The sequence below is a fragment of the Leptosomus discolor genome, chromosome 26 (genome assembly GCF_034619465.1).
Source record: "Leptosomus discolor isolate bLepDis1 chromosome 26, bLepDis1.hap2, whole genome shotgun sequence".
Lineage (NCBI taxonomy): Eukaryota > Metazoa > Chordata > Aves > Leptosomiformes > Leptosomidae > Leptosomus > Leptosomus discolor.
In genome coordinates, this window is record NC_141416.1 from 1,910,578 (window position 1) to 1,936,892 (window position 26,315).

The window sequence follows — 26,315 nt, forward strand, 5'->3', positions numbered from 1 at the left end:
AAACGGCCTTGCCCTCTCCGCTCGCCTGCACAGAGCTCACCGTGGCTCCCCCACACTGCTCCAAGCTGGGCAGAACTGCCCGTCTTCCTGCCGTCAAACCCCAATGAGAGGTTCATTGGAGGCAACCTCAGCTGGTGCCTCTCTGCATCGCCTGCTGTCGCAACGCGCATGTCTCGCAGCAGCTACTTCTTGCACCTGCACACCTGCTAATTAAAAAGTTCATTACTCTGCCACTCATTGGCAAAGTTGGCTGGTCATCCTCTTTGGCTCTTCTCGGTGACGTCTTTGGCATCCCTCACAAAACCGCTGTGGGGTGTCGAGTTTGCTAATTGCAGCTGATAGCAGGGGGGATAAGAGCAGGCTCAGCAACAACAACAAGCCAGCAAGCGATGGTTAGCGGGGAGCACCACCAGCGCGGTCTGCTCTCGGACCAAGAAAAGCTCCCTGTGGCCGACAGAGATGGGACCCGTGACACGGAAAAGCAATCAGGGGCTTCACGGGATGGGCTGTGCTGGGGTGGCAACTCCTCCCTCCTCCCGGCCACCTCTTCCAACCCTGATAGGGAAGGACATGCTGTAATTTTGATCCTGGGCGAGACCGGATGATGCAACCCAGCGCAGATGGCACAGCACATGAAACGCACTGGGAGAAGACCCTGCTGCCCCCAGAACACCAAGTCTGCTCTGAACGCCGGAGCAAGAACTCCCCTGGCTACGGGAGCAGTCTCCAGCCTTTCCCCAGCTCTCCGGGGGACATTCGCTCCCCACCTCACCCTGCCATAAAACCCTGGAGCACCCCTGGGGTGTCTCAGTGCTGCTTGTCAGCGCACATTCTTAAATCCCCCTTCCCTACACTTTTGTCCCGGCCTCCCCACTCTCTTTCCAGCCCTCTGCCACATTCAAACAGGTCAGCAGGGCACTAAGCACCACCAAAGTTTGGACAGACTGTAGTCAGCGCTGGTGTCCCAGCAAAAAATGCCAGTGGAGGTACGTTGTCCCAGACTTCCACAGGCTCCACATCTCCCAAGGGCTGCAGTCTGTTCCAGTCCATTCCCCACTAAGGGAGCAGAAGGAAAACCACACCATCTAACCCCTGTGTCAGGACAGGCACAATTTATCACCTCCAACAGCAGGGCCAGGGTTTGGAAGTTGATTTACAAGCTTCTGATGTGGTACAGGAAGCTTAACAAAGTTTACTCTTAACCTCTTCATGATGTGGCTTAGAGAGTGCTGGCTTGGAGCCCCCACAGCTCTGCACATCAGTGTTTACTGCCTGACGATCCCAACTGATTACAAGCAGCTGCCTGTCGGGTTTGATGACGTTCTGAAGCAGAGCTTTGCTGACAAATGTAAAGCCACGGACTGAGCCCCAATTCCTACTTGTCGTTCCTCCCTGAACTGCTGCAGGGCCCGGCTTTTCATCAACAGGCACCAGGGAATCACGGCCAACGTGCGTATGAAGGGGTCCCACCTCTCCCCTCAGCGGTGAACGTGAAAGAGAGGACGAAGGGGATGATTTTTTGAAGGCAGGCTGTGAAAAGCTGAGATCCACCACCCCGGATCTCTTGGTCACCTCAGAGAGCAGAGACAGCCCGATCATCCCAGGGCCACGGGATGCACACCCGGTACATGCGGTGCCCTCCAGCACGTCACTTCAAAGACCATTTGCACGTGCAGGCTACAAGGTTTGCTGGAGGAACGTCAGCGCAGCACAGCGCCGCTGCTTCTCCCTCGAGGCCTTTTCCACCACCGCGATTTCAGCCACTCTGTCCCTTCTGAGCGGGCACCTGCTGTTGGAGCAGGAGTCCCAGGGCAGAATGATATGGCCAGGAGCATGGCAGCAGTGCTGGGGTCACCCCTCCATACTACAGCCCACAGCTACTGCTGGACCGAACCATCTGAAAGCCACATCCTTCGGTCGTGATTTCAGAAACCACGCCACGAGGAGTGACTTCAGGCTGCCCCCGAAGGGCCCCGCCGCGCGCAGCACAGGGCGAGGGACGGTGAGTCATGTCTCGGCAGCGCAGTTTTCTGCCGGATCAGCTCCTTCCGCTGGCTCCTTCCACAGCCGCGCCATCGCTCCATCTGACACCAGAGGAGTGGCAGCACCACGCGGCTGGGGAAGGCAAACGAGCAGGACCTGCTTCTGCTCCCCTTCCATGCCTCTGCCTGAAGACAGGCATTAGCAGCTCTCCTCAAAAGCCCCCATGAGCCCGGCAAGGCAGGCTCCAGCCTCGTAACAGGACAGAACCAGAAGGGCTGACCTTCCTCCACTGGAGAAGAAGGGACGGCAAACCAGGAGGACCTGCGCTGGGCAGTTCACCTCAGCAATTCCGCTTCCACTTCCGCTTGGGTCATTCACACATCTCTGCATGAGTTCCTGGTCAGTCTCTACTCATCCCAGTAGGAACGTGAAGGCAGAATATGCATCAGTGATTTATTCACGTATTACAGATGAGACTAGTTTTTCTATGCTAAAACAACCTCATCAATACCCTTATCCACTCTCTGCGATACCCAGGATTCCTCTGCAAAACACTTTAAGAAACAGCCAGCAAGTTACATCCGCATCCTCATCTCCCTGGCAACGCCCCTTAAAGAAAACGAAGGTCACATTCACACTCGGTGCAATTTCCATATATTCAGCCCAGCTTCCAGACCCTGAAATGAGCCAATGCTACAAAAGCCCAGCAAAAAGCGTTCAGGAGGGTTAGGGGATGTCAATGTTCATCTGCTGCAGCCTGCAGACCAGAGGGGAGGAGACCAAACGTGTGGGTCTTCTGTTGCTAAGTGTGTTCCTGTGTGACCTGCTGTGGGTGGTCCTGCTCCAGCAGGGGGGTTGGACTAGATGATCTTTCGAGTTCCCTTCCAACTGCTAACATTCTGTGACTCTGTGATTTCTTGCCTCTGCTGCTCTCTGGAAGGGAGGCAAAACTGGGAAGGTTTGTCTGAAAAGAAGATCCAGGGCAGGATGGAGCACTCACAAGGGCTGCGCACATCAGCACAGCTTTTCAGGACATCAGATTCCAGTCCTGTGGCTACAAGGCTCATCTTAACTCTGTGTGTTAGCGAGCCGTGCACTGTAAGGACACCCTCAGCCACTCGTGAGACACCATCCGCCCTCTGAGCTTGTGCCCCAGAACAAAGGACTTTCGGGGAGCTGCTGGAAGCTGCGAAGGACTTGAACCAGGGAGAAGCACAGCTTCCACATAACCACTAGAGGGAACAGACGAAGCACCCGATGCCAGCCGCCCTGACCACCGCTCTCCAGGTAAGGCACACTCGCAGCACTGCGGGCGCACCGCCTTCCACCTTCCTCGGCACAACTCATCCATGAGGCTGAGGAAGGGCCCACGTGCCCTGAAACACGGAGATCAGGAGCCAGAGACCTGGGAACGGGCCTTGGAGGGGACAGAAGAGTTTGCTGGTCCCAGCAGAAATGCATCTCCATCGATCTGGCTGGGGCAGAGCACGGCCCGATGGGGGAAGGAGGAGCTGGGGCACCTCTGCAGTGTTGCCCGTCGGTCTTCGTGGCTCAAAGCCCGTCTGATCCTCACCTCGCTGTCACCACCTGCAAGGCAGAGAGGGTGCTCAGTGGGTGGCACGAGGGAGAGCAGGCTCCGATCGAGCTCACAAACATGGCCCTTCGGCAGGGACCTCTTCCTCACGATAAGGCAATGGCGCCTGGCCCCGTCCCAGGGAGGAGTTTCCAGGGGGGTTCAGCATAGCCGCCTCCGGCTGTCCAGCTGTCACTTCGGCATCGGGATGTCTGTTGGCCAGGCTCCCTCCAGCCAGCGGGGAGGAGGAGGAGGAGGCGCCTGCCGTGCTTTGCGGGGTCTGAAGGTAGGTGGGACCAGGCTCATTCCTCAACAGCAGGGACGTTCCCCTAGGAGGCCCTCTGAGGAGGCAGCTCTGGAGGATCAGGATGGGGTGTCACACTCCAGCGATCATGACGCACCCCAGGGTGCTGTAGCAATGTTTGCCCATGAAAAGCGTGAAGGAAGTGAAGCAAGTCGTACTCCTCCGTGGTAAATACACAGAAGGCTAAAATTTAGAAGGATCCTCTTTATATACTAATTTTTGCAGCCTCCAAACTAATTACGGTTTTGGCTGCGTGTTGCACCCTACTGAAGATGCTCAAGGCAAATGGGACCAAGGGGAAGATGTGGGGGTGCAGCAAACAGGCTTACACTGTGTGACGGGGTTTGGACATCCTACACAGCACAGGATCGGCAGGAGGACAATATACAGCACCAACAACATCTTGCTTTTGTGAAAGGCTCAGGGAGGACAGTCTATTGAGCGTTGTAAGGGACTAAGGTCATTTAGCCAACATCATACAAAATGGACGAAGAGCAGTTGGGGTGAAACCCCTGACTGTGCTCTGCCTCAGCTCTGTTTAGACTACGCTGTCCGTGTGAGCTGATCAAGCTGAAACCAACGTTCTCACCAGCAGCAAGCCAGCACTTCCACACCAGGGATTTCACTGGAGTGCCTAATGCACAGGTTCTTTCAGTCCTTCACAAATCTTAAAGTAATAAAACCAAATGGTTGGTTTGGGTGATGACAAGACTTTGACAAGGTACGTTTGTTTGGGGCAGAAAAAGAACAAGTGGTTGTGAGGTTTCCCTAAAAAACACATGCCTGCAAGAACGCATATGAAAAAAGAACAAGAAAAGCCAATTTCTACCACAAACTCCCAGGAAGACTAACAAGCTGTCTTGCACAATCAGTGTCCTGCCTTAGGGATTTTCAAAACCCCGATCTTATCGTTAACCCCTGCTGGCATTTTTTTTCCTCTGAAAACAATCTGGAAGGCTCCAATGAAATAAGACACGTGAAGATGCAGCTGATGTGAGGACAAGTTTTATTCATGTTTCAAGCAGAACAGCAGAGCCAACCAGCATCAGGGAACGGGCACCTCTTCTCAAACTAAGGCACTTCACACCCCTCCGGCGATAACGCACACCAGCCCGAGCACGCGAGAAGGGACTCAAGAGGCTCTCAGGCCAGGGAAGACAATCCAGGACGGAGCTGGCTGAAGAACAGCAACTCCGGTGAATGGGGCACTTCACTTTCTGCTGATAGGCGCTGTGCGGGCTGCACATCCCTGCCCCTGAGCAATTGCCCTGGGCTCCGTTCTGTAACTCATGCCCGGTGGTTGCTTTGCACTGGGAAGAGCACTGGACAAGTGCCACTGCCCACTGGTCTGCCTGAACCCAACCCTCACAGCAAGGCAGAGCGTCGAAGCTCACGGTAGCAAAAATTCCAACTCCACTGATGAACAGGGACCCCCAAATCCAACCACCCTGCGCTTTTGTAACAGCTGTGCTACAGAAGAGAGAAGAAGGGGGTGTTCAGGTGGCGCCTAGGCCCAGGACACAGTGGTGGAATCCCCGCAAGGGAAGTGGATGTCATGGGCCAGGCAAGGCCCATTGGGTTCCTTTCCAAAATCCACCAGGAAGCTCTTGTTCACAGACAGGCCTCCCTTCTCCGTGTTCACATCAATCTGCAGCATGACAGAGCCTTCCCTGCGAGGGGACAAGAGTGTGGCCGTTACAGACAAGCAAACCCTGGTCCTGTTCAACAGGTGCTGCCCTTCGCCCTCCTGCTCCATGGCCGGGAAGAGCCTTTCTCCTCAGCACCGGATCTCCTCGGGCGAGAAGGCAGCAGACGCTCACTTCCTGCTTTTGTCCCGACTCCTCAATGGATGCGAGTAAACGGCTCCACACGATGACACGGGCTGGAGCTCACCTTCATGTTGGAAACTGTCGTCTGCTTTGCTAAATCGAAACCCCTCTGGTGGGTACATGGGGAGATACTGACACAGAGACGTGGCCTGGCTCGGGGAGACCCCTGGGGGGATTCGCTCCAACTTTCAGGCTGAAACACTTGTGCTCCCCCAGGCAAATCCCTTGGAGCCCTCCAGATGAGTCACCTTTCCCGTTTCTAACGCAGACGCCCTCCAGAGGCCCCCTGCCTCCCCAACGTGGCTTACCTGACCATGTTCGGGTAGAACTGCTTGTCCCAGGTGCTGTAGAAGGAGTTGGTGACGTACAGCCTCTTGCCATCCAGGCTGAGCTGCATCTTAGCGGGGCCGCCGTACACTCTGGTGCACTGAAGGCACAACAGACAGCAGTGGCTTTACCGGCTGCTTCCTTTGCGCAGTCGAGCACAAGCAGGAGCAGGGGAGCAGGGCAGCACGGAGCAGGGCGGCTGCCTCCCCTCCCAACACAGGCAACAGGGGAGACCCACCCCAGGAACCCCAGACAGAGAGTTCTCAGGGCAGAGCCAAAGCCAAAGAGCACCGGGGGGCAAAGAGGCCGCGGAAGTCACCTTGATCACCAGGGGATCCGGCTGGCACTTCAGCTCTTCGTCTCTACACACGGTCACGGGGCCGCCTCTGAGGATGCTGCCTCCCACAAACACCTGTAAGCCAGGCAGTGGCAGACATGTTGCCTCTCCATCCAGCCACCCCCAGACCCCGTGAAGGAACCCAGCAGGGCACCTTCTGCGCCGGCCTTACCTGTCCCACCAGCCTGGGCTTGCAGGTTTTGGAGAGCTCGTACTGGCGGATGTCCCCGTGCAGCCAGTTGCAGACGTACAGGTACTTGTCGTCCATGGAGATGACGAGGTCGGTTATGAAGGCTGGGGACAGAGACAAGGTGCTCCAGAGGGGCAGCACCAGCAGAAACGGGCCCGCATCGAGCCCCAGCTCCCACCTTCCCCTGCCATTCTGCGTGCCATGCCTCTAGCACAGCGGGGCTGCCCAAGCGCGCAGGCTCCAGCTGGGCCACCAGCGTCTCCTTGGGGGTGGGCACAGCCCCTCGGCCCCTCTGACAAGCCCTTCGTCATGTTACACAGTGAGGCTTTGGGGTCAGGAACTCGGCTTTCCCCACAACCCAAGGCCCCGCAAGGAAAAAGCCAACACCACCTCAGGCACACGAACCTGGCATCTGGGGCATAATCCATCCTGTCACCTCCTTGGCTGGTATCTGAAACGCCTCCTCCACCATCCAGTTGTCTCGCTGCACAAGAAACAGAGGTGCTGCATCGTGAGGCATCCTGTCTGCTCCGGCAAGAGCCTCCCTGCACTCACATGCCCGCACGGCTCGGCAAAGCTGCTGGAGGAAGGCTGCCCCTGCACTCAGCTACCCCCAACCGACACCAGGGGACAGCAGCATCTGATGCCACCAGCAACACTGGACCTCGTCCCTCAAATTCATCCCCTAGATGTTCCCCCAAGATGGTCACGATGGGCTCCCTGTAGGCTCAGGGGAAGAACAGACTCCCCTCATTCCAGCGTGCACATCCAAAGCAGGGACTGCAGGCTGCCCTCTCCGCTCTCCTCCTCCCTGCTACCCCAAAACACTTCTGCGTGTTTCTCCATCGCCCCACAGCTCACCACGGCCAGGTCTCCCTGGCTGCCAACAGAATACTCACCTCACACTTGTAGAAGTGGAAGACGACACCACTCAGGGCACAGGCGACGTATCCCTCGGCAGCGTTGGGGTTGTGGAGGAATTTAACGCTCTGAGGCAGAGAGTCCTCCCCCAGGTCAAAGCACTGGGTGAGCGTGTGGCAGGACAAGTTCCAGAAGTTCAGGCGGCGCCCAAAGATCCCTGTGGAAAAGGAAAACCAAGTCAGAAGGGGGGCGAACACCCATGGATACTAATCCCTCCCCAGAATGCTTGTGGGCAGGGACAGCCACGGCAGCAACACCCAGAACCTGCAGAGAAACTGCAGCGACTCTGGGAGCAGCAGGAGGAGACAGGGACCAGCCTGTCCTCAGGACAGAGGCTGCACCTCCTCAAGCCGTGCCCGTAACATGGGCTGTTTGGGGAGAAATCTGCCTGGCCTCGCTCCCTGACTGCAGCGACACCCTCCTGCCACCTCAGTGACTTCGGGCTCCTCTTGCATCCCTCTTCCCTCACCTTTCTTAAAGTATTCGGGACTTATTCCACGTCCTGCAATTCTTGGGATCCCACTGCCAGCGCTGACCAGAACATTGTGGCGTGGCTGGTACCAGAAGTCGTATCCAGTCGGAGGGGCCTCATACTCATTTTCCCAGTTCCCCTTCAGCTCAAAGGTCTCTCCGTCCAGCACAATAAATCCTCCTGTGACACAAACAGGGACGCATGACCAACTGCCCACTCCGCTTCCAAAGCTGTCAGTTTGTCCATGGAGCCACTAGAGGGCAAATACCTTTTCCATTGCCCGCTGCGTCTCCCATGTTGGCGATCAGGATATCACCGTTAGGCAGGGTGTGAGGTACATTGAGGTGCCCCTTGTTGCACTTCCAGAAGACATCCACAGGCTCGATCGTCTGGAAGAAGTTCACACACACTTCAGCCTCCCACGGCTCAGCACATTTCACACTCCCTGACAGAGCCTCTGACCACCAGAGACTTCTGGAAATCTCTGAGGCTCGCAGGAGCTTTCCTTCCAAGAACTCCCACGGGCTGGAGCCTGCTCCTCCTTGCCGAGGAGCACAGAACCCTCTGAGCTGCCCCTTGTACGGACAACCAGAATGCAGCAACACCCAACTCCCAACAGCTGGTCTGGCTCTGGCATCGCCTCTAGCTACGAGACCCTCTTGGAAGGCAGAGGGCACACAGAAAGGACCACAGCGATGATCGGAGCTGCCCGTGCTCTGAGAGGGAAATGTGAGCCAGCTCTCTCAAATCAGGGTGGAAGAGAAGACGAAGAGAGAACCCTTCTTCCCTCTATATTATTCCAGAAGTACCAGTTCCCAACTCCTTCCCAGAAACCTGCCCTTGAATCACCTCAGTCATACCTTACACAGCCTGGGAGCCCGGCACTGGGAGCCCACATCCACCACGTAAATGCGGGAAGAAATCAAACAGGGCAGGATCAGCTTGGTCCTTCTTGCTGTGGTTTTGGAAGAGCAGAGGCAGCCAGCGCTCCACCCCGAGGAATGCAGCTCGTCTTTGAGGTTGGGCATGGGCAGGCGGTGGATCACCTAGGCAGTCAAGGCGGAGTTAGGGTTCGCGCAGGAAGGCGGGGAGAAGTGGGGACCCTAATGCTGGCAGATACTTCTGTCTTGGTAGCCCCCATTTGTCTGCAACTGGGACTACCTCTGGAGACTGAGGGTGGAGAGCTCTCCTCCCGTCACTGGCCACTGCCCTTGTTAGGGTACTGTGTGCAGCTGAGACGGGGAGATTCTTTCAAGAATTCCTCACCCGATGCCATGAAAATTCAGAAAATCAGGTATATGAAGAAATTATGATCATCACCTTGTCCAAATTGGTACAGGCTCCACCTAAGAATGGTTTTCAAATTGTAACTTTCCGATGCCTATATTTGCTTTAAAGTGCATTTTCTTCTAAGCTCCTATTGTGATGGATTCATCAGGTCATATTTACACCCTGGATGTAGATAATCTGTTTCTTCAGCCCTCTGAGACAGGGCACCGCCGATGCCCCATGTAGGATGGCAGCAGACAGGTCAGCCCAGCGCATTACAGCACATCTCTGACAGTGCAGCACACAGAGACAGGCTGAACTCTGCAGCCGCCCTGGGCACCCTCAGGCACCTGGGTCACCCCAGGCCATTTCCACGCTGAGCAGCTGTGAGAGGGTGATTCAGGGCATGTGCTCAAAAGCTCCCCAGCAGCACCAAGGTACTCTGGAAGTGAGCTGGGAAGTGAGTCACCTTGTCCCTGGGACCCAGAGACCGAGATGATTCAACTATTGCCAGGCACTCAGGGGACAGTGGAAAGAGGGCAGGAGGGTGAGATCCCCAGCACACGACAGCCCTGTCTCATGCATAACACCAGTGGAGAAGCAAGAAGACCTGTCATGACAAAACTCACAGGGGGTTTTCCAGACGGGTCTTGGCAGGACACGACCAGGCCACAGGGGACAAGAGTCAAGCCGGGGTGGATGAGACAGAAAGAGGCAGGAGGACAAGAAGGTGCAAGGCATAAACAGACAGCTGGGGTGACAGAGTGGCTATCAGGCACTGCTGATTTTCCCCTGCAAAAAAGAGTAAATGTCCTGAATCCAGAGGCACAGTGAAGCAAAGAGCCAGCAGCTGGTCACCAGCCCAATAAAAAAACAGAGTCAAGACACAGGTACCTGGCCATAATACGCAGATCTGGGGTTGAGGTCGACGATCGCCAGGAAGTCAGGCTGGTTGATGCACGTTTCCCTGTAGGTACAGGTCACGTAGGCAACCTCCTCTCTAGGAGCTGGGTATGCAGAAAGCTTGTGTCAGAACAGGCTGTGCAGCGGCCAGAAAGGAAAAGCAAAGCTTCGACAGGCTCTCAGATAGGACTGAACTTAGTTTTTGGAAGCTGCAACCTTCCTCCGTGCTCGCTGACAACTGTCCAGCCTGGTGCCATCACCAACCCAGAGGGGAGAGAACCACAAAGGGGGTCTCCAGACCATTGCAGCTGTCTCCCTTTGGGGGCAGGGGCTCAGCAGCGCACACGGTTAATTCACGGTGGTCCCCACCGACACAGGGCTCTCTCCCAAGCACCACCCTTTCCAAAACACGCTCAAGAGCACTTGCCTTTCAGCACATCCTGGCAGGTGGGGTACTCGTAGCACTGAACTCTGCATCTGTCTGGTTGCAGGAGAAGAGAAGAACAGCATGAGAAATGTCCACATCCCTAAAAGGTGCCTGTTCAGCAGCCTCAGTCCCACCCGAAGGACCTTCTCCCACCCCAGCTGCCAACGGGGACCTCTGCAACCACCATCTGCTCCTCTTATATCAGCGACAAATCTCAGACCCAGGAGAGGAATCCTCCCCGAAGTGCCACTGGGGCCATCATGCACCAAACCTCTTCCCGGCTCCCTTTGGCATCCTCTGAGCCCCTCACTGATCCCCTCCCCGCCAGCAGCGAAGGAGTGAGATCCAGGAGGGAGCTACAAGGCTGGGAGCTGCTGGGGCTGCCGGGCAGCTGCAGAGTCTCTCTTACCCATGCTGAAGGCTGCCTGGTTCACTCTCCTGGAGCGCAGAGGTGCTGGAACTGGAGGTGCCGCTTGCTGTCTGCCTTGCTGGAGGGGGCTGTGATGTGCCAAGGCTGCTCCGAGGGGGCCTTATATACAAGGCAAAGGGGTGGGGGAAGAAAAGAAGCTTCCAAGGGAGGAGCCATCGCTCCCAAGCATTTGAGGTGCCAGACCAGCACTGCGGCTTGTTTCTGCCTTGCTAACCACCAATCTAGAGCTCAGGCTGAAAGAGTCGGGCTTGTTCAGCCTGGAAAAGAGGAGGTCTCTGGTAAGATCTTATAGTGCACTTCCAGTCCCTGAAGGGGCCTACAAGAAGGCTGGGAGGGACTTTTGTCAAGGGCCTGCAGTGACAGGACGGGGGGTAATGGTTGGAAGCTGGGAGAGGGCAGGTTTAGACTAGATACCAGGAAGAAGTTCTTCACTCGGAGGGTGGTGAGACACTGGAACAGGTTCCCTGAGGAAGCTGTGGATGCTCCATCCCTGGCAGTGTTGAAGACCAGGTTGGATGGAGCCTTGAGCAACCTTGTCTAGTGGGAGGTGTCCCTGCCATGGCAGGGGGTTGGAACCAGATGATCCTTGAGTTCCCTTCCAACCCAAACCATTCTGTGAATCTATGAAAAATCTGCTGGTCCATGCAGGTCTTTTCCTTCAACACAACCTCCTATATCTGATCCTGGGGCTCTGGCGATTTCCAGTGGACATCTTCAAGCTCTGGAGGCCTCCACGTCCCAGCCAGGAAACCACCTATTTAAAGCCATCCTCCATGCCCACGTTCCTGCCATACCAATGTGCAGTGGCTGCAAATTTCACCTGAGGGATGAGAAGCCCAGCGAGATAAAGGGCCCCACCAGCAGCTTCCTGGAAATTACAAGGTTTGGACATACGGAGGCCACCAAAGGCACCGGTGTGGTTGCCATTGGACTAAACAGCCACAAACACCCATGGGAACAGCAGAGGCCTCCATTAAACGGGTCGTGGTGTTGCAGAGAAGTGTTTTGGAAGAAAGGTCCCCTCCTGAGATCAGCACGAGCCTGGCTGCCACCAGCTGCCAAACTAACGCAGGATGAAAACACCAAGTGCTGTGGAAGGTGAATGAGTATCCCCTCTTGTGGAAGAGCTCCTCAATCAGCGGGCGAATGACACAGGGTAAGTAATTGCTCCACGCAGGAACCCAGGCACATCTGGCAGCGCCATTAAAGAAGCCCTCGGGAGATCCCCATCGGAAGAGAGCCTGTCTCACCAGGGCTGTAATTAAATGGCTCTCTGGTTCCGGAACAGCACTTTAAACACACCACAGGTGGACACGGGAGCAGCCTGGCACCCAGCACCAGGGCCCAGATTTAAGCATTTCCTCAAATAATGGTTAGAGGAGAACACCACCAGCGCGGTTTGCTCTTGGCCCAAGAAAAGCTCCCTGTGGCCGACAGAGATGGGAGCCGTGACACAGAAAAGCAATCAGGAGCTTCACAGGACGGCCCACACTGGGGTGGCAACTCCCACCTCCTCCCGGCCACCTCTTCCAATCCTGATCGGGAAGGACACGCAGTAATTTTCATCCCAGGCGAGACTGGATGATGCAACCCGGCGCAGATGGTGCAGCACACAAACGCACTGGGAGAAGACCCTGCTGACCCAGAACACCAAGTCTGCTCTGAACGCCCAAGCAAGAACTCCCCTGGCTACGGGAGCAGTCTCCAGCCTTTCCCCAAGCTCCCCAGGGGGACATTCGCTCCCCACCTCACCCTGCCATAAAACCCTGGAGCACCCCTGGGGCATCTCAGTGCTGCTTGTCAGCGCACATTCTTAAATCCCCCTTCCCTACACTTTTGTCCCGGCCTCCCCACTCTCTTTCCAGCCCTCTGCCACATTCAAACAGGTCAGCAGGGCACTAAGCACCACCAGCGTTTGGACAGACTGTAGTCAGCGCCGGGTCCCAGCAAAAAATGCCAGTGGAGGTACGTTGTCCCAGACTTCCACAGGCTCCACATCTCCCAAGGGCTGCAGTCTGTTCCAGTCCATTCCCCACTAAGGGAGCAGAAGGAAAACCACACCATCCAGCCCCTATGTCAGGACAGGCACAATTTATCACCTCCAACAGCAGGGCCAGGCTTTGGAAGTTGATTTACAAGCTTCTGATGTGGTACAGGAAGCTTAACAAAGTTTACTCTTAACCTCTTCATGATGTGGCTTAGAGAGTGCTGGCTTGGATCCCCCACAGCTCTGCACATCAGTGTTTACTGCCTGACGATCCCAACTGATTACAAGCAGCTGCCCGTCGGGTTTGATGACGTTCTGAAGCAGAGCTTTGCTGACAAATGTAAAGCCACGGACTGAGCCCCAATTCCTACTTGTCGTTCCTCCCTGAACTGCTGCAGGGCCCGGCTTTTCATCAACAGGCACCAGGGAATCACGGCCAACGTGCGTATGAAGGGGTCCCACCTCTCCCCTCAGCGGTGAACGTGAAAGAGAGGACGAAGGGGATGATTTTTTGAAGGCAGGCTGTGAAAAGCTGAGATCCACCACCCCGGATCTCTTGATCACCTCAGAGAGCAGAGACAGCCCGATCATCCCAGGGCCACGGGATGCACACCCGGTACATGCGGTGCCCTCCAGCACGTCACTTCAAAGACCATTTGCACGTGCACGCTACAAGGTTTCCTGGGGGGAACGTCAGTGCGGCACAGTGACGCTGCTTCTCCCTCGAGGCCTTTTCCACCACAGCGATTTCAGGCACCCGCTGTTGGAGCAGGAGTCCCAGGGCAGGGGGCAGGATGGTCTGGCCAGGAGCACGGTGGCAGCACTGGGGTCACCCCTCCCCACTACAGCCCACAGCTACTGCTGGACCGAGCAATCTGAAAGCCACATCCTTAGGTCATGATTTCAGACACCGTGCCACGAGGAGTGACTTCAGGCTGCCCCCGAAGGGCCCCGCCGCGCGCAGCACAGGGCGAGGGACGGTGAGTCATGTCTCGGCAGCGCAGTTTTCTGCCAGATCAGCTCCTTCCGCTGGCTCCTCCTGCAGCCGCACCATCGCTCCATCTGACACCAGAGGAGTGGCAGCACCACGCGGCTGGGGAGGGCAGACAAGCAGGACCTGCTTTTGCTTCCCTTCCATGCCTCTGCCTGAAGACAGGCATTAGCAGCTCTCCTCAAAAGCCCCCATGAGCCCGGCAAGGCAGGCTCCAGCCTCGTAACAGGACAGAACCAGAAGGGCTGACCTTCCTCCACTGGAGAAGAAGGGACGGCAAACCAGGAGGACCTGCGCTGGGCAGTTCACCTCTGCAATTTCGCTTCCACTTCCGCTTGGGTCATTCACACATCTCTGCATGAGTTCCTGGTCAGTCTCTACTCATCCTAGTAGGAACGTGAAGGCAGAATATGCATCAGTGATTTGTTCACGTATTACAGATGAGACTAGTTTTTCTATGCTATAACAACCTCATCAATACCCTTATCCACTCTCTGCGATACCCAGGATTCCTCTGCAAAACACTTTAAGAAACAGCCAGCAAGTTACATCCGCATCCTCATCTCCCTGGCAACTCCCCTTAAAGAAAACAAAGGTCACATTCACACTCGGTGCAATTTCCACATATTCAGCCCAGCTTCCAGACCCTGAAATGAGCCAATGCTACAAAAGCCCAGCAAAAAGCGTTCAGGAGGGTTAGGGGATGTCAATGTTCATCTGCTGCAGCCTGCAGACCAGAGGGGAGGAGACCAAACGTGTGGGTCTTCTGTTGCTAAGTGTGTTCCTGTGTGACCTGCTGTGGGTGGTCCTGCTCCGGCAGGGGGGTTGGACTAGATGATCTTTCGAGTTCCCTTCCAACTGCTAACATTCTGTGACTCTGTGATTTCTTGCCTCTGCTGCTCTCTGGAAGGGAGGCAAAACTGGGAAGGTTTGTCTGAAAAGAAGATCCAGGGCAGGATGGAGCACTCACAAGGGCTGTGCATGTCAGCACAGCTTTTCAGGACATCAGTTTCCAGTCCTGTGGCTACAAGGCTCATCTTAACTCTGTGTGTTAGCGAGCCGTGCACTGTAAGGACACCCTCGGCCACTCGTGAGACACCATCCGCCCTCTGAGCTTGTGCCCCAGAACAAAGGACTTTCGGGGAGCTGCTGGAAGCTGCGAAGGACTTGAACCAGGGAGAAGCACAGCTTCCACATAACCACTAGAGGGAACAGACGAAGGACCCGATGCCAGCTGCCCTGACCACCGCTCTCCAGGTAAGGCACACTCGAAGCACTGCGGGTGCACTGCCTTCCACCTTCATCGGCACAACTCAACCACGAGGCTGAGGAAGGGCCCACGTACCCTGAAACACGGAGATCAGGAGCCAGAGACCTGGGAACGGGCCTTGGAGGGGACAGAAGAGTTTGCTGGTCCCAGCAGAAATGCATCTCCATCGATCTGGCTGGGGCAGAGCACGGCCCGATGGGGGAAGGAGGAGCTGGGGCACCTCTGCAGTGTTGCCCGTCGGTCTTCGTGGCTCAAAGCCCGTCTGATCCTCACCTCGCTGTCATAACCTGCAAGGCAGAGAGGGTGGTCAGTGGGTGGCACGAGGGAGAGCAGGCTCCGATCGAGCTCACAAACATGGCCCTTCGGCAGGGAGCTCTTCCTCACGATAAGGCAATGGCGCCTGGCCCCGTCCCAGGGAGGAGTTTCCAGGGGGGTTCAGCACAGCCGCCTCCGGCTGTCCAGCTGTCACTTCGGCATCGGGATGTCTGTTGGCCAGGCTCCCTCCAGCCAGCGGGGAGGAGGAGGAGGAGGCGCCTGCCGTGCTTTGCGGGGTATGAAGGTAGGTGGGACCAGGCTCATTCCTCAACAGCAGGGACGTCCCCCAAGAAGGCCCTTTGAGGAGGCAGCTCTGGAGGATCAGGATGGGGTGTCACACTCCAGCGATCATGACGCACCCCAGGGTGCTGTAGCAATGTTTGCCCATGAAAAGCGTGAAGGAAGTGAAGCAAGTCGTACTCCTCCGTGGTAAATACACAGAAGGCTAAAATTTAGAAGGATCCTCTTTATACACTAATTTTTGCAACCTCCAAACTAATTACGGTTTTGGCTGCGTGTTGCACTCTGCTGAAGATGCTCAAGGCAAATGGGACCAAGGGGAAGATGTGGGGGTGCAGCAAACAGGCTTACAATGTGAGACGGGGATTGGACATCCTACACAGCACAGGATCGGCAGGAGGACAATATACAGCACCAACAACATCTTGCTTTTGTGAAAGGCTCAGGGAGGACAGTCTATTGAGCGTTGTAAGGGACTAAGGTCATTTAGCCAACATCATACGAAATGAACGCAGAGCACTTGGGGTGAAACCCCTGACTGTGCTCTGCCTCAGCTCTGTTTAGACTACGCTGTCCGTGTGAGCTGATCAAGCTGAAACCAATGTTCTCACCAGCAGCAAGCCAGCACTTCCACACCAGGGATTTCACTGGAGTGCCTAATGCACAGGTTCTTTCAGTCCTTCACAAATCTTAAAGTAATAAAACCAAATGGTTGGTTTGGGTGATGACAAGACTTTGACAAGGTACGTTTGTTTGGGGCAGAAAAAGAACAAATGGTTGTGAGGTTTCCCTAAAAAACACATGCCTGCAAGAACGCATATGAAAAAAGAACAAGAAAAGCCAATTTCTACCACAAACTCCCAGGAAGACTAACAAGCTGTCTTGCACAATCAGTGTCCTGCCTTAGGGATTTTCAAAACCCCGATCTTATCGTTAACCCCTGCTGGCATTTTTTTTTCCTCTGAAAACAATCTGGAAGGCTCCAGTGAAATAAGACACGTGAAGATGCAGCTGATGTGAGGACAAGTTTTATTCATGTTTCAAGCAGAACAGCAGAGCCAACCAGCGTCAGGGAACGGGCACCTCTTCTCAAACTAAGGCACTTCACACCCCTCCGGCGATAACGCACACCGGCCCAAGCACGCGAGAAGGGACCCAAGAGGCTCTCGGGCCGGGGAAGCCAATCCAGGACGGAGCTGGCTGAAGAACAGCAACTCCGGTGAATGGGGCACTTTGCTTTCTGCCAACGGGCACTGTGCTGGCTGCACGTCCCTGCCCCTGAGCAATTGCCCTGGGCTTCGCTCTGTGACTCGTGCCCGGCGGTTGCTTTGCACTGGGAAGAGCACTGGACGCGTGCCGCGTGCCGCTGCCTACTGGTCTGCTCAAACCCAACCCTTACAGCAAGGCAGAGTCTCCAAAGCTCACGGTAGCAGAAATTCCAACTCCACTGATGAACGGGGACCCCCAAATCCAACCACCCTGCGCTTTTGTAACAGCTGTGCTACAGAAGAGAGAAGAAGGGGGTGTTCAGGTGGCGCCTAGGCCCAGGACTCAGTGGTGGAATCCCCACAAGGGAAGTGGATGTCATGGGCCAGGCAAGGCCCATTGGGTTCCTTTCCAAAATCCACCAGGAAGCTCTTGTTCACAGACAGGCCTCCCTTCTCCGTGTTCACATCAATCTGCAGCATGACAGAGCCTTCCCTGCGAGGGGACAAGAGTGTGGCCGTTACAGACAAGCAAACCCTGGTCCTGTTCAACAGGTGCTGCCCTTCGCCCTCCTGCTCCATGGCCAGGAAGAGCCCTTCTCCTCAGCACCGGGTCTCCTCGGGCGAGAAGGCAGCGGACGCTCACTTCCTGCTTTTGTCCCGACTCCTCAATGGATGCGAGTAAACGGCTCCACACGATGACACGGGCTGGAGCTCGCTTCGTGTTGGAGAACGTTGTCAGCTTTGCTAAATCGAAACCCCTCTGGTGGGTACACAGGGAAATGCTGCCGCAGAGACGTGGCCTGGCTCGGGGAGACCCCCGAGGGGATTCGCTCCAACTTTCAGGCTGAAACATTTGTGCTCCCCCAGGCAAATCCCTTGGAGCCCTCCAGATGAGTCACCTTTCCCGTTTCTAACGCAGACGCCCTCCAGAGGCCCCCTGCCTCCCCAACGTGGCTTACCTGACCATGTTCGGGTAGAACTGCTTGTCCCAGGTGCTGTAGAAGGAGTTGGTGACGTACAGCCTCTTGCCATCCAGGCTGAGCTGCATCTTAGCGGGGCCGCCGTACACTCTGGTGCACTGAAGGCACAACAGACAGCAGTGGCTTTACCGGCTGCTTCCTTTGCGCAGTTGAGCACAAGCAGGAGCAGGGGAGCAGGGCAGCACGGAGCAGGGTGACTACCTCCCCTCCCAACACAGGCAACAGGGGAGACCCACCCCAGGAACCCCAGGCAGAGAGTTCTCAGGGCAGAGCCAAAGCCAAAGGGCACTGGGGGGGCAAAGAGGCCGCGGAACTCACCTTGATCACCAGGGGATCCGGCTGGCACTTCAGCTCTTCGTCTCTACACACGGTCACGGGGCCGCCTCTGAGGATGCTGCCTCCCACAAACACCTGTAAGCCAGGCAGTGGCAGACACGTTGCCTCTCCATCCAGCCACCCCCAGACCCCGTGAAGGAACCCAGCAGGGCACCTTCTGCGCCGGCCTTACCTGTCCCACCAGCCTGGGCTTGCAGGTTTTGGAGAGCTCGTACTGGCGGATGTCCCCGTGCAGCCAGTTGCAGACGTACAGGTACTTGTCGTCCATGGAGATGACGAGGTCGGTTATGAAGGCTGGGGACAGAGACAAGGCGCTCCAGAGGGGCAGCACCAGCAGAAACGGGCCCGCATCGAGCCCCAGCTCCCACCTCCCCCTGCCGTTCTGCGTGCCGTGCCTCTAGCACAGTGGGGCTGCCCAAGCGTGCAGGCTCCAGCTGGGCCACCAGCATCTCCTCGGGGGTGGGCACAGCCCCTCAGCCCCTCTGACAGCCCTTCGTTGTGTTACACAGCAAGGCTTTGGGGTCAGAAACTTGGCTTTGCCCCACATCCCAACCCCCCACGGGGAAAAAGCAAACACCACCTCAGGGCACACAAACCTGGCATCTTGGGCATAATCCATCCTGACACCTCCTTGGCTGGTATCCGAAATGCTTCCTCCACCACCCAGTTGTCTCTCTGCACAAGAAACAGAGGTGCTACATCGTGAGCCATCCTGTCTGCTCCGGCAAGAGCCTCCCTGCACTCACACGCTCGCACGGCTCGGCAAAGCTGCCGGAGGAAGGCTTCCCCTGCACCCAGCTACCCCAGGCGAAACCACAGGGGCAGCGGCGTCTGATGCCACCAGCAAGGCTGGGCCTTGTCCCTCAAATTCATCCCCTAGATGTTCCCCCGCGATGGTCACAATGGGCTCCCCGGAGGCTCAGGGGAAGAACAGACTCCCCTCATTCCAGCGTGCACATCCAAAGCAGGGACTGCAGGCTGCCCTCCCGGCTCTCCTCCTCCCTGCTACCCCAAAACTCTTCTGCATGTTTCTTCATTGCCCAGCAGCTCACCACGGCCAGGTCTCCCCGGCTGCCGGCAGAATACTCGCCTCGCATTTGTAGAAGTGGAAGACGACACCACTCAGGGCACAGCCGACGTATCCCTCGGCAGCGTTGGGGTTGTGGAGGAATTTAACGCTATGAGGCAGAGAGTCCTCCCCCAGGTCAAAGCACTGGGTGAGCGTGTGGCAGGACAAGTTCCAGAAGTTCAGGCGGCGCCCAAAGATCCCTGAGGAAAAGGAAAACCAAGTCAGAAGGGGGGCGAACACCCATGGATACTAATCCCTCCCCAGAATGCTTGTGGGCAGGGACAGCCACGGCAGCAACACCCAGAACCTGCAGAGAAACTGCAGTGACTCTGGGAGCAGCAGGAGGAGACAGGGACCAGCCTGTCCACAGGACAGAGGCTGCACCTCCTCAAGCTGTGCCCGTAACATGTGCTGTTTGGGGAGAAATCTGCCTGGCCTCGCTCCCTGACTGCAGCGACACCCTCCTGCCACCTCAGTGACTTCGGGCTCCTCTTGCATCCCTCTTCCCTCACCTTTCTTAAAGTATGAGGGACTTATTCCACGTCCCGCAATTCTTGGGATCACACTGCCAGCGCTGACCAGAACATTGTGGCGTGGCTGGTACCAGAAGTCGTATCCAGTCGGAGGGGCCTCACACTCGTTTTCCCAGTTCCCCTTCAGCTCAAAGGTCTCTCCGTCCAGCACAATAAATCCTCCTGTGACACAAACAGGGATGCATGAGCAACCGCCCACTCCGCTTCCAAAGCTGTCAGTTTGTCCATGGAGCCACTAGAGGGCAAATACCTTTTCCATTGCCCGCTGCGTCTCCCATGTTGGCGATCAGGATATCACCGTTAGTCAGGGTGTGAGGTACATTGAGGTGCCCCTTGTTGCACTTCCAGAAGACATCCACAGGCTCGATCGTCTGGAAGAAGTTCACACACACTTCAGCCTCCCACGGCTCAGCACATTTCACACTCCCTGACAGAGCCTCTGACCACCAGAGACTTCTGGAAATCTCTGAGGCTCGCAGGAGCTTTCCTTCCAAGAACTCCCACGGGCTGGAGCCTGCTCCTCCTTGCCGAGGAGCGCAGAACCCTCTGAGCTGCCCCTTGTACGGACAACCAGAATGCAGCAACACCCAACTCCCAACAGCTGGTCTGGCTCTGGCATCGCCTCTAGCTACGAGACCCTCTTGGAAGGCAGAGGGCACACAGAAAGGACCACAGCGATGATCGGAGCTGCCCGTGCTCTGAGAGGGAAATGTGAGCCAGCTCTCTCAAATCAGGGTGGAAGAGAAGACGAAGAGAGAACCCTTCTTCCCTCTATATTATTCGAGAAGTACCAGTTCCCAACTCCTTCCCAGAAACCTGCCCTTGAATCACCTCAGTCATACCTTACACAGCCTGGGAGCCCGGCACTGGGAGCCCACATCCACCACGTAAATGCGGGAAGAAATCAAACAGGGCAGGATCAGCTTGGTCCTTCTTGCTGTGGTTTTGGAAGAGTAGGGGTAGCCAGCGCTCCACCCCGAGGAATGCAGCTCGTCTTTGAGGTTGGGCATGGGCAGGCGGTGGATCACCTAGGCAGTCAAGGCAGAGTTAGGGTTCGCGCAGAAAGGCGGGGAGAAGCGGGGACCCTAATGCTGGCCGATACTTCCGTCTTGGTAGCCCCCATTTGCCTGCAACTGGGACTGCCTCTGGAGACTGAGGGTGGAGAGCTCTCCTCCCGTCACTGGCCACTGCCCTTGTTAGGGTACTGTGTGCAGCTGAGACGGGGAGATTCTTTCAAGAATTCCTCACCCGATGCCGTGAAAATTCAGAAAATCAGGTATATGAAGAAATTATGATCATCACCTTGTCCAAATTGGTACAGGCTCCACCTAAGAATGGTTTTCAAATTGTAACTTTCCGATGCCTATATTGGCTTTAAAGTGCATTTTCTTCTAAGCTCCTATTGTGATGGATTCATCAGGTCATATTTACACCCTGGATGTAGATAATCTGTCTCTTCAGCCCTCTGAGACAGGGCACCGCCGATGCCCCATGTAGGATGGCAGCAGACAGGTCAGCCCAGCGCATCACAGCACATCTCTGACAGCGCAGCACACAGAGACAGGCTGAACTCTGCAGCCGCCCTGGGCACCCTCAGGCACCTGGGTCACCCCAGGCCATTTCCATGCTGAGCAGCAGGTCACCAGCCCAATAAAAAACCAGTCAAGACACAGGTACCTGGCCATAATACGCAGATCTGGGGTTGAGGTCAACAGTGGCCAGGAAGTCAGGCTCGTCGAAGCACGTTTCCCTGTAGGTACAGGTCACGTAGGCAACCTCCTCTCTAGGAGCTGGGTATGCAGAAAGCTTGTGTCAGAACAGGCTGTGCAGCGGCCAGAAAGGAAAAGCAAAGCTTCGACAGGCTCTCAGATAGGACTGAACTTAGTTTTTGGAAGCTGCAACCTTCCTCCGTGCTCGCTGACAACTGTCCAGCCTGGTGCCATCACCGACCCGGAGGGGAGAGAACCACAAAGGGGGTCTCCAGACCATTGCAGCTGTCTCCCTTTGGGGGCAGGGGCTCAGCAGCGCACACGGTTAATTCACGGTGGTCCCCACCAACACGGGGCTCTCTCCCAAGCACCACCCTTTCCAAAACACGCTCAAGAGCACTTGCCTTTCAGCACATCCTGGCAGATGGGGTACTCGTAGCACTGAACTCTGCATCTGTCTGATTGCAGGAGAAGAGAAGAACAGCATGAGAAATGTCCACATCCCTAAAAGGTGCCTGTTCAGAAGCCTCGGTCCCACCCGAGGGACCTTCTCCCACCCCAGCTGCCAACGGGGACCTCTGCGACCAGCATCTGCTCCTCTTACGGCAGCGACAAATCCCAGACCCAGGAGAGGAATCCTCCCCGAAGTGCCACTGGGGCCATCATGCACCAAACCTCTTCTCGGCTCCCTTTGGCATCCTCTGAGCCCCTCACTGATCCCCTCCCCACCAGCAGCAAAGGAGTGAGATCCAGGAGGGAGCTACGAGGCTGGGAGCTGCTGGGGCTGCCGGGCAGCTGCAGAGTCTCTCTTACCCATGCTGAAGGCTGCCTGGTTCACTCTCCTGGAGCGCAGAGGTGCTGGAACTGGAGGTGCAGCTTGCTGTCTGCCTCGCTGGAGGGGGCTGTGATGTGCCAAGGCTGCTCCGAGGGGGCCTTATATACAGGGGAAAAGGGGTGGGGGGAGAAAGGAAGCTGCCAAGGGAGGAGCCATCGCTCCCAAGTGTTTGGGAGGTGCTGGACCAGCGCCGCGGCTTGTTTCCACCTTGCTAACCACCAATCTAGAGCTCAGGCTGAAAGAGTCGGGCTTGTTCAGCCTGGAAAAGAGGAGGTCTCTGGTAAGATCTTATAGTGCACTTCCAGTCCCTAAAGGGGCCTACAAGAAGGCTGGGAGGGACTTTTGTCAAGGGCCTGCAGTGACAGGACGGGGGGTAATGGTTGGAAGCTGGGAGAGGGCAGGTTTAGACTAGATACCAGGAAGAAGTTCTTCACTCGGAGGGTGGTGAGACACTGGAACAGGTTCCCTGAGGAAGCTGTGGATGCTCCATCCCTGGCAGTGTTGAAGACCAGGTTGGATGGAGCCTTGAGCAACCTTGTCTAGTGGGAGGTGTCCCTGCCATGGCAGGGGGTTGGAACCAGATGATCCTTGAGTTCCCTTCCAACCCAAACCATTCTGTGAATCTATGAAAAATCTGCTGGTCCATGCAGGTCTTTTCCTTCAACACAACCTCCTATATCTGATCCTGGGGCTCTGGCGATTTCCAGTGGACATCTTCAAGCTCTGGAGGCCTCCACGTCCCAGCCAGGAAACCACCTATTTAAAGCCATCCTCCATGCCCACGTTCCTGCCATACCAATGTGCAGTGGCTGCAAATTTCACCTGAGGGATGAGAAGCCCAGCGAGATAAAGGGCCCCACCAGCAGCTTCCTGGAAATTACAAGGTTTGGACATACGGAGGCCACCAAAGGCACCGGTGTGGTTGCCATTGGACTAAACAGCCACAAACACCCATGGGAACAGCAGAGGCCTCCATTAAACGGGTCGTGGTGTTGCAGAGAAGTGTTTTGGAAGAAAGGTCCCCTCCTGAGATCAGCACGAGCCTGGCTGCCACCAGCTGCCAAACTAACGCAGGATGAAAACACCAAGTGCTGTGGAAGGTGAATGAGTATCCCCTCTTGTGGAAGAGCTCCTCAATCAGCGGGCGAATGACACAGGGTAAGTAATTGCTCCACGCAGGAACCCAGGCACATCTGGCAGCGCCATTAAAGAAGCCCTCGGGAGATCCCCATCGGAAGAGAGCCTGTCTCACCAGGGCTGTAATTAAATGGCTCTCTGGTTCCGGAACAGCACTTTAAACACACCACAGGTGGACACGGGAGCAGCCTGGCACCCAGCACCAGGGCCCAGATTTAAGCATTTCCTCAAATAATCAGTGCGCTACCCAGAGGCAGGTGGGCCCAGCATGCCAGGCATTAGAAAAGGAAAAATAAGAGGGTTTTATGCAGGCTCGTTCTCCCTCCTTCCACAAAGAGTAGAAGTTTCCAGGCTGGGAGGATGGACGGCCTGAACACACACTCCAGACAATGTGGACGAGAGGATGCTGCCCACCGAAGGACACTCAGGCCTGATGGGAGGATCCGCTGCAGCTCTAGTCCAGCACTGAGAATGGCAAAGTCCAGCAGCGGAGACAGCAAAAGGCAGAGCAGGACGCAGCACCCATGAGCATGAGCTGAGTTGGAAGCTGCAAGGCCAGCAGGGACCTTGGGGAAATGAGGGGCTGGCTCGCGTTTCCCTAACGTGACAGAAGGGAGCCCTGGGCCCAGGAGCAGCTCCAAACCAGAGCTAGCTGTCCTTCAGAGCCACTCAAAACGGCCTTGCCCTCTCCGCTCGCCTGCACGGAGCTCACCGTGGCTCCCCCACACTGCTCCAAGCTGGGCAGAACTGCCCGTCTTCCTCCCATCAAACCCCAACGAGAGGTTTTGGCGCCGTACCCGGCTCGCCGCTCTCCTCATGTGCCGGGCTGGCAGGAGGCACGACCGGCCCAGGGGTGCGTGGAGAAGCTCTTGCTTCATTGGAGGCAATCTCAGCTGGTGCCTCTCTGCATCGCCTGCTGTCGCGACGCGCATGTCTCGCTGCAGCTGCTTCTTGCACCTGCACACCTGCTAATTAAAAAGTTCATTACTCTGCCACTCATTGGCAAAGTTGGCTGGTCATCCTCTTTGGCTCTCCTCGGTGACGTCTTTGGCATCCCTCACAAAACTGCTGTGGGGTGTCGAGTTTGCTAATTGCAGCTGATAGCAGGGGGGATAAGAGCAGGCTCAGCAACACCAACAAGCCAGCAAGCGATGGTTAGCGAGGAGCACCACCAGTGCGGTCTGCTCTCGGACCAAGAAAAGCTCCCTGTGGCCGACAGAGATGGGACCCGTGACACGGAAAAGCAATCAGGGGCTTCACGTGATGGGCCGCGCTGGGGTGCCAACTCCCACCTCCTCCCGGCCACCTCTTCCAACCCTGATAGGGAAGGACACGCTGAAATTTTGATCCCGGGCGAGACCAGGTGATGCAACCCAGCGCAGATGGCACAGCACATGAAACGCACTGGGAGAAGACCCTGCTGCCCCCGGAACACCAAGTCTGCTCTGAATGCCGGAGCAAGAACTCCCCTGGCTACGGGAGCGGTCTCCAGCCTTTCCCCAGCTCTCCAGGGGGACATTCGCTTCCCACCTCACCCTGCCATGAACCCCTGGAATGCCCCCGGGGTGTCTCAGTGCTGCTTGTCAGCGCGCACTTTTAAATGTCCCAGCAGAAAATGCCAGCGGAGGTACATTGTCCCAGCCCAGCCCAAGCTCCACATCCCCCAAGGGCTGCACTCTGTTCCAGTCCATTCACCCCTTCAGGAGCGGAAGGAAAACCACACCATCCAGCCCCTGCAGATGCTGTGCAACAGAGCTTTGGTGGCAAACAACTAAAATCGTGGCACGGGCACACACAGAGGAAAACCAGCTGTGCTGACCTCCTGCCAGGGCAGAGGGGAGAGCAGCAGGGGAGCCGGACGGTGGGACTCCTGGCAGACAACGGCCCAGCCAGCTGTAGATCCCTGGTGGAGCAGCAAGAAGTCGATGGCAGGTGGCACAGCCCGTGGCACATTGGTGGTGGCAAGAGACAAATTGCTCTGGGGGCAGCAGAGTCCACAGGTGAGACAGAAAGACGGAGGGCTCAAAGCTGTGGGCCAAGTGGTAATGCAAAGAGCCTGACGGGCAGAGGCACGTTTACGACCGAAGGCAGAGGCTGTTGAAAGCAGGGAGACTGCGCAAAGCTGAGATCCACCACCCCGGATCTCTCGAACACCTCAGAGAGCAGAGACAGCCCGACCATCCCAGGGCCACGGGACGCACACCCGGTACACGCGGTGCCCTCCAGCACGTCGCTTCAAAGACCATTTCCACGTGCAGGCTACAAGGTTTCCTGGGGGAACATCAGCGCGGCACAGCACCGCTGCTTCTCCCTCGAGGCCTTTTCCACCACCGTGATTCCAGCCACCCCGTCTCCTCCAACGGGGCACCCGCTGTTGGAGCAGGAGTCCCAGGGCAGGGGGCAGGACGGTCTGGCCAGAAGCACGGTGGCAGCGCTGGGGTCACCCCTCCCCACTACAGCCCACAGCTACTGCCAGACCAAGCCGTCCGAAAGCCACATCCTTAGGTCATGATTTCAGACACCGCGCCACGAGGAGTGACTTCAGGCTGCCCCCGAAGGGCCCCGCCGCGCGCAGCACAGGGCGAGGGACGGTGAGTCACGTCTCGGCAGCGCAGTTTTCTGCCGGATCAGCTCCTTCCGCTGGCTCCTCCCGCAGCCGCACCATTGCTCCATCTGACACCAGAGGAGTGGCAGCACCACGCGGCTGGGGAGGGCAGACAAGCAGGACCTGCTTTTGCTT

At 56.5% G+C, this 26,315-nt stretch overlaps 2 protein-coding genes across 2 annotated transcripts; both read right to left on the minus strand.

Moving 5' to 3' along the window:
• Nucleotides 1-5,367: 5,367 nt before the first annotated feature.
• Nucleotides 5,368-10,204, minus strand: LOC147413606 (methanethiol oxidase-like). The gene is made up of 10 exons (XM_086478242.1): nucleotides 10,100-10,204; nucleotides 8,797-8,982; nucleotides 8,205-8,325; nucleotides 7,934-8,116; nucleotides 7,443-7,621; nucleotides 6,949-7,027; nucleotides 6,526-6,647; nucleotides 6,336-6,428; nucleotides 5,998-6,116; nucleotides 5,368-5,530 (listed from the first exon to the last, which is right to left on the minus strand). Exons 2-10 carry the CDS (start codon nucleotides 8,962-8,964, stop codon nucleotides 5,368-5,370), a joined length of 1,227 nt encoding a protein of 408 aa, XP_086334368.1. The 5' UTR covers nucleotides 8,965-8,982; nucleotides 10,100-10,204.
• Nucleotides 10,205-17,306: 7,102 nt separating this feature from the next.
• On the minus strand, nucleotides 17,307-24,507 carry LOC147413607 (methanethiol oxidase-like). The gene is made up of 12 exons (XM_086478243.1): nucleotides 24,373-24,507; nucleotides 21,845-21,896; nucleotides 21,572-21,684; nucleotides 20,737-20,922; nucleotides 20,145-20,265; nucleotides 19,874-20,056; nucleotides 19,379-19,561; nucleotides 18,889-18,963; nucleotides 18,465-18,586; nucleotides 18,275-18,367; nucleotides 17,936-18,054; nucleotides 17,307-17,469 (listed from the first exon to the last, which is right to left on the minus strand). Exons 1-12 carry the CDS (start codon nucleotides 24,505-24,507, stop codon nucleotides 17,307-17,309), a joined length of 1,545 nt encoding a protein of 514 aa, XP_086334369.1.
• Between the last annotated feature and the right edge of the window lie 1,808 nt (nucleotides 24,508-26,315).

Coding starts and splice junctions, on each gene's coding strand:
- LOC147413606 (XM_086478242.1), bottom strand. CDS start 8,964: ATGCCCAACCTCAAAGACGAGCTGCATTCCTCGGGGTGGAGCGCTGGC. Junction 6,429..6,525: donor AGCCCAGGCTGGTGGGACAG/GTAAGGCCGGCG, acceptor CCTGGCTTACAG/GTGTTTGTGGGAGGCAGCAT. Junction 6,117..6,335: donor CGGATCCCCTGGTGATCAAG/GTGACTTCCGCG, acceptor TTGTGCCTTCAG/TGCACCAGAGTGTACGGCGG.
- LOC147413607 (XM_086478243.1), bottom strand. CDS start 24,507: ATGCGCGTCGCGACAGCAGGCGATGCAGAGAGGCACCAGCTGAGATTG. Junction 21,897..24,372: donor TGAGGAGAGCGGCGAGCCGG/GTACGGCGCCAA, acceptor CTGCCCCCAAAG/GGAGACAGCTGCAATGGTCT. Junction 18,368..18,464: donor AGCCCAGGCTGGTGGGACAG/GTAAGGCCGGCG, acceptor CCTGGCTTACAG/GTGTTTGTGGGAGGCAGCAT.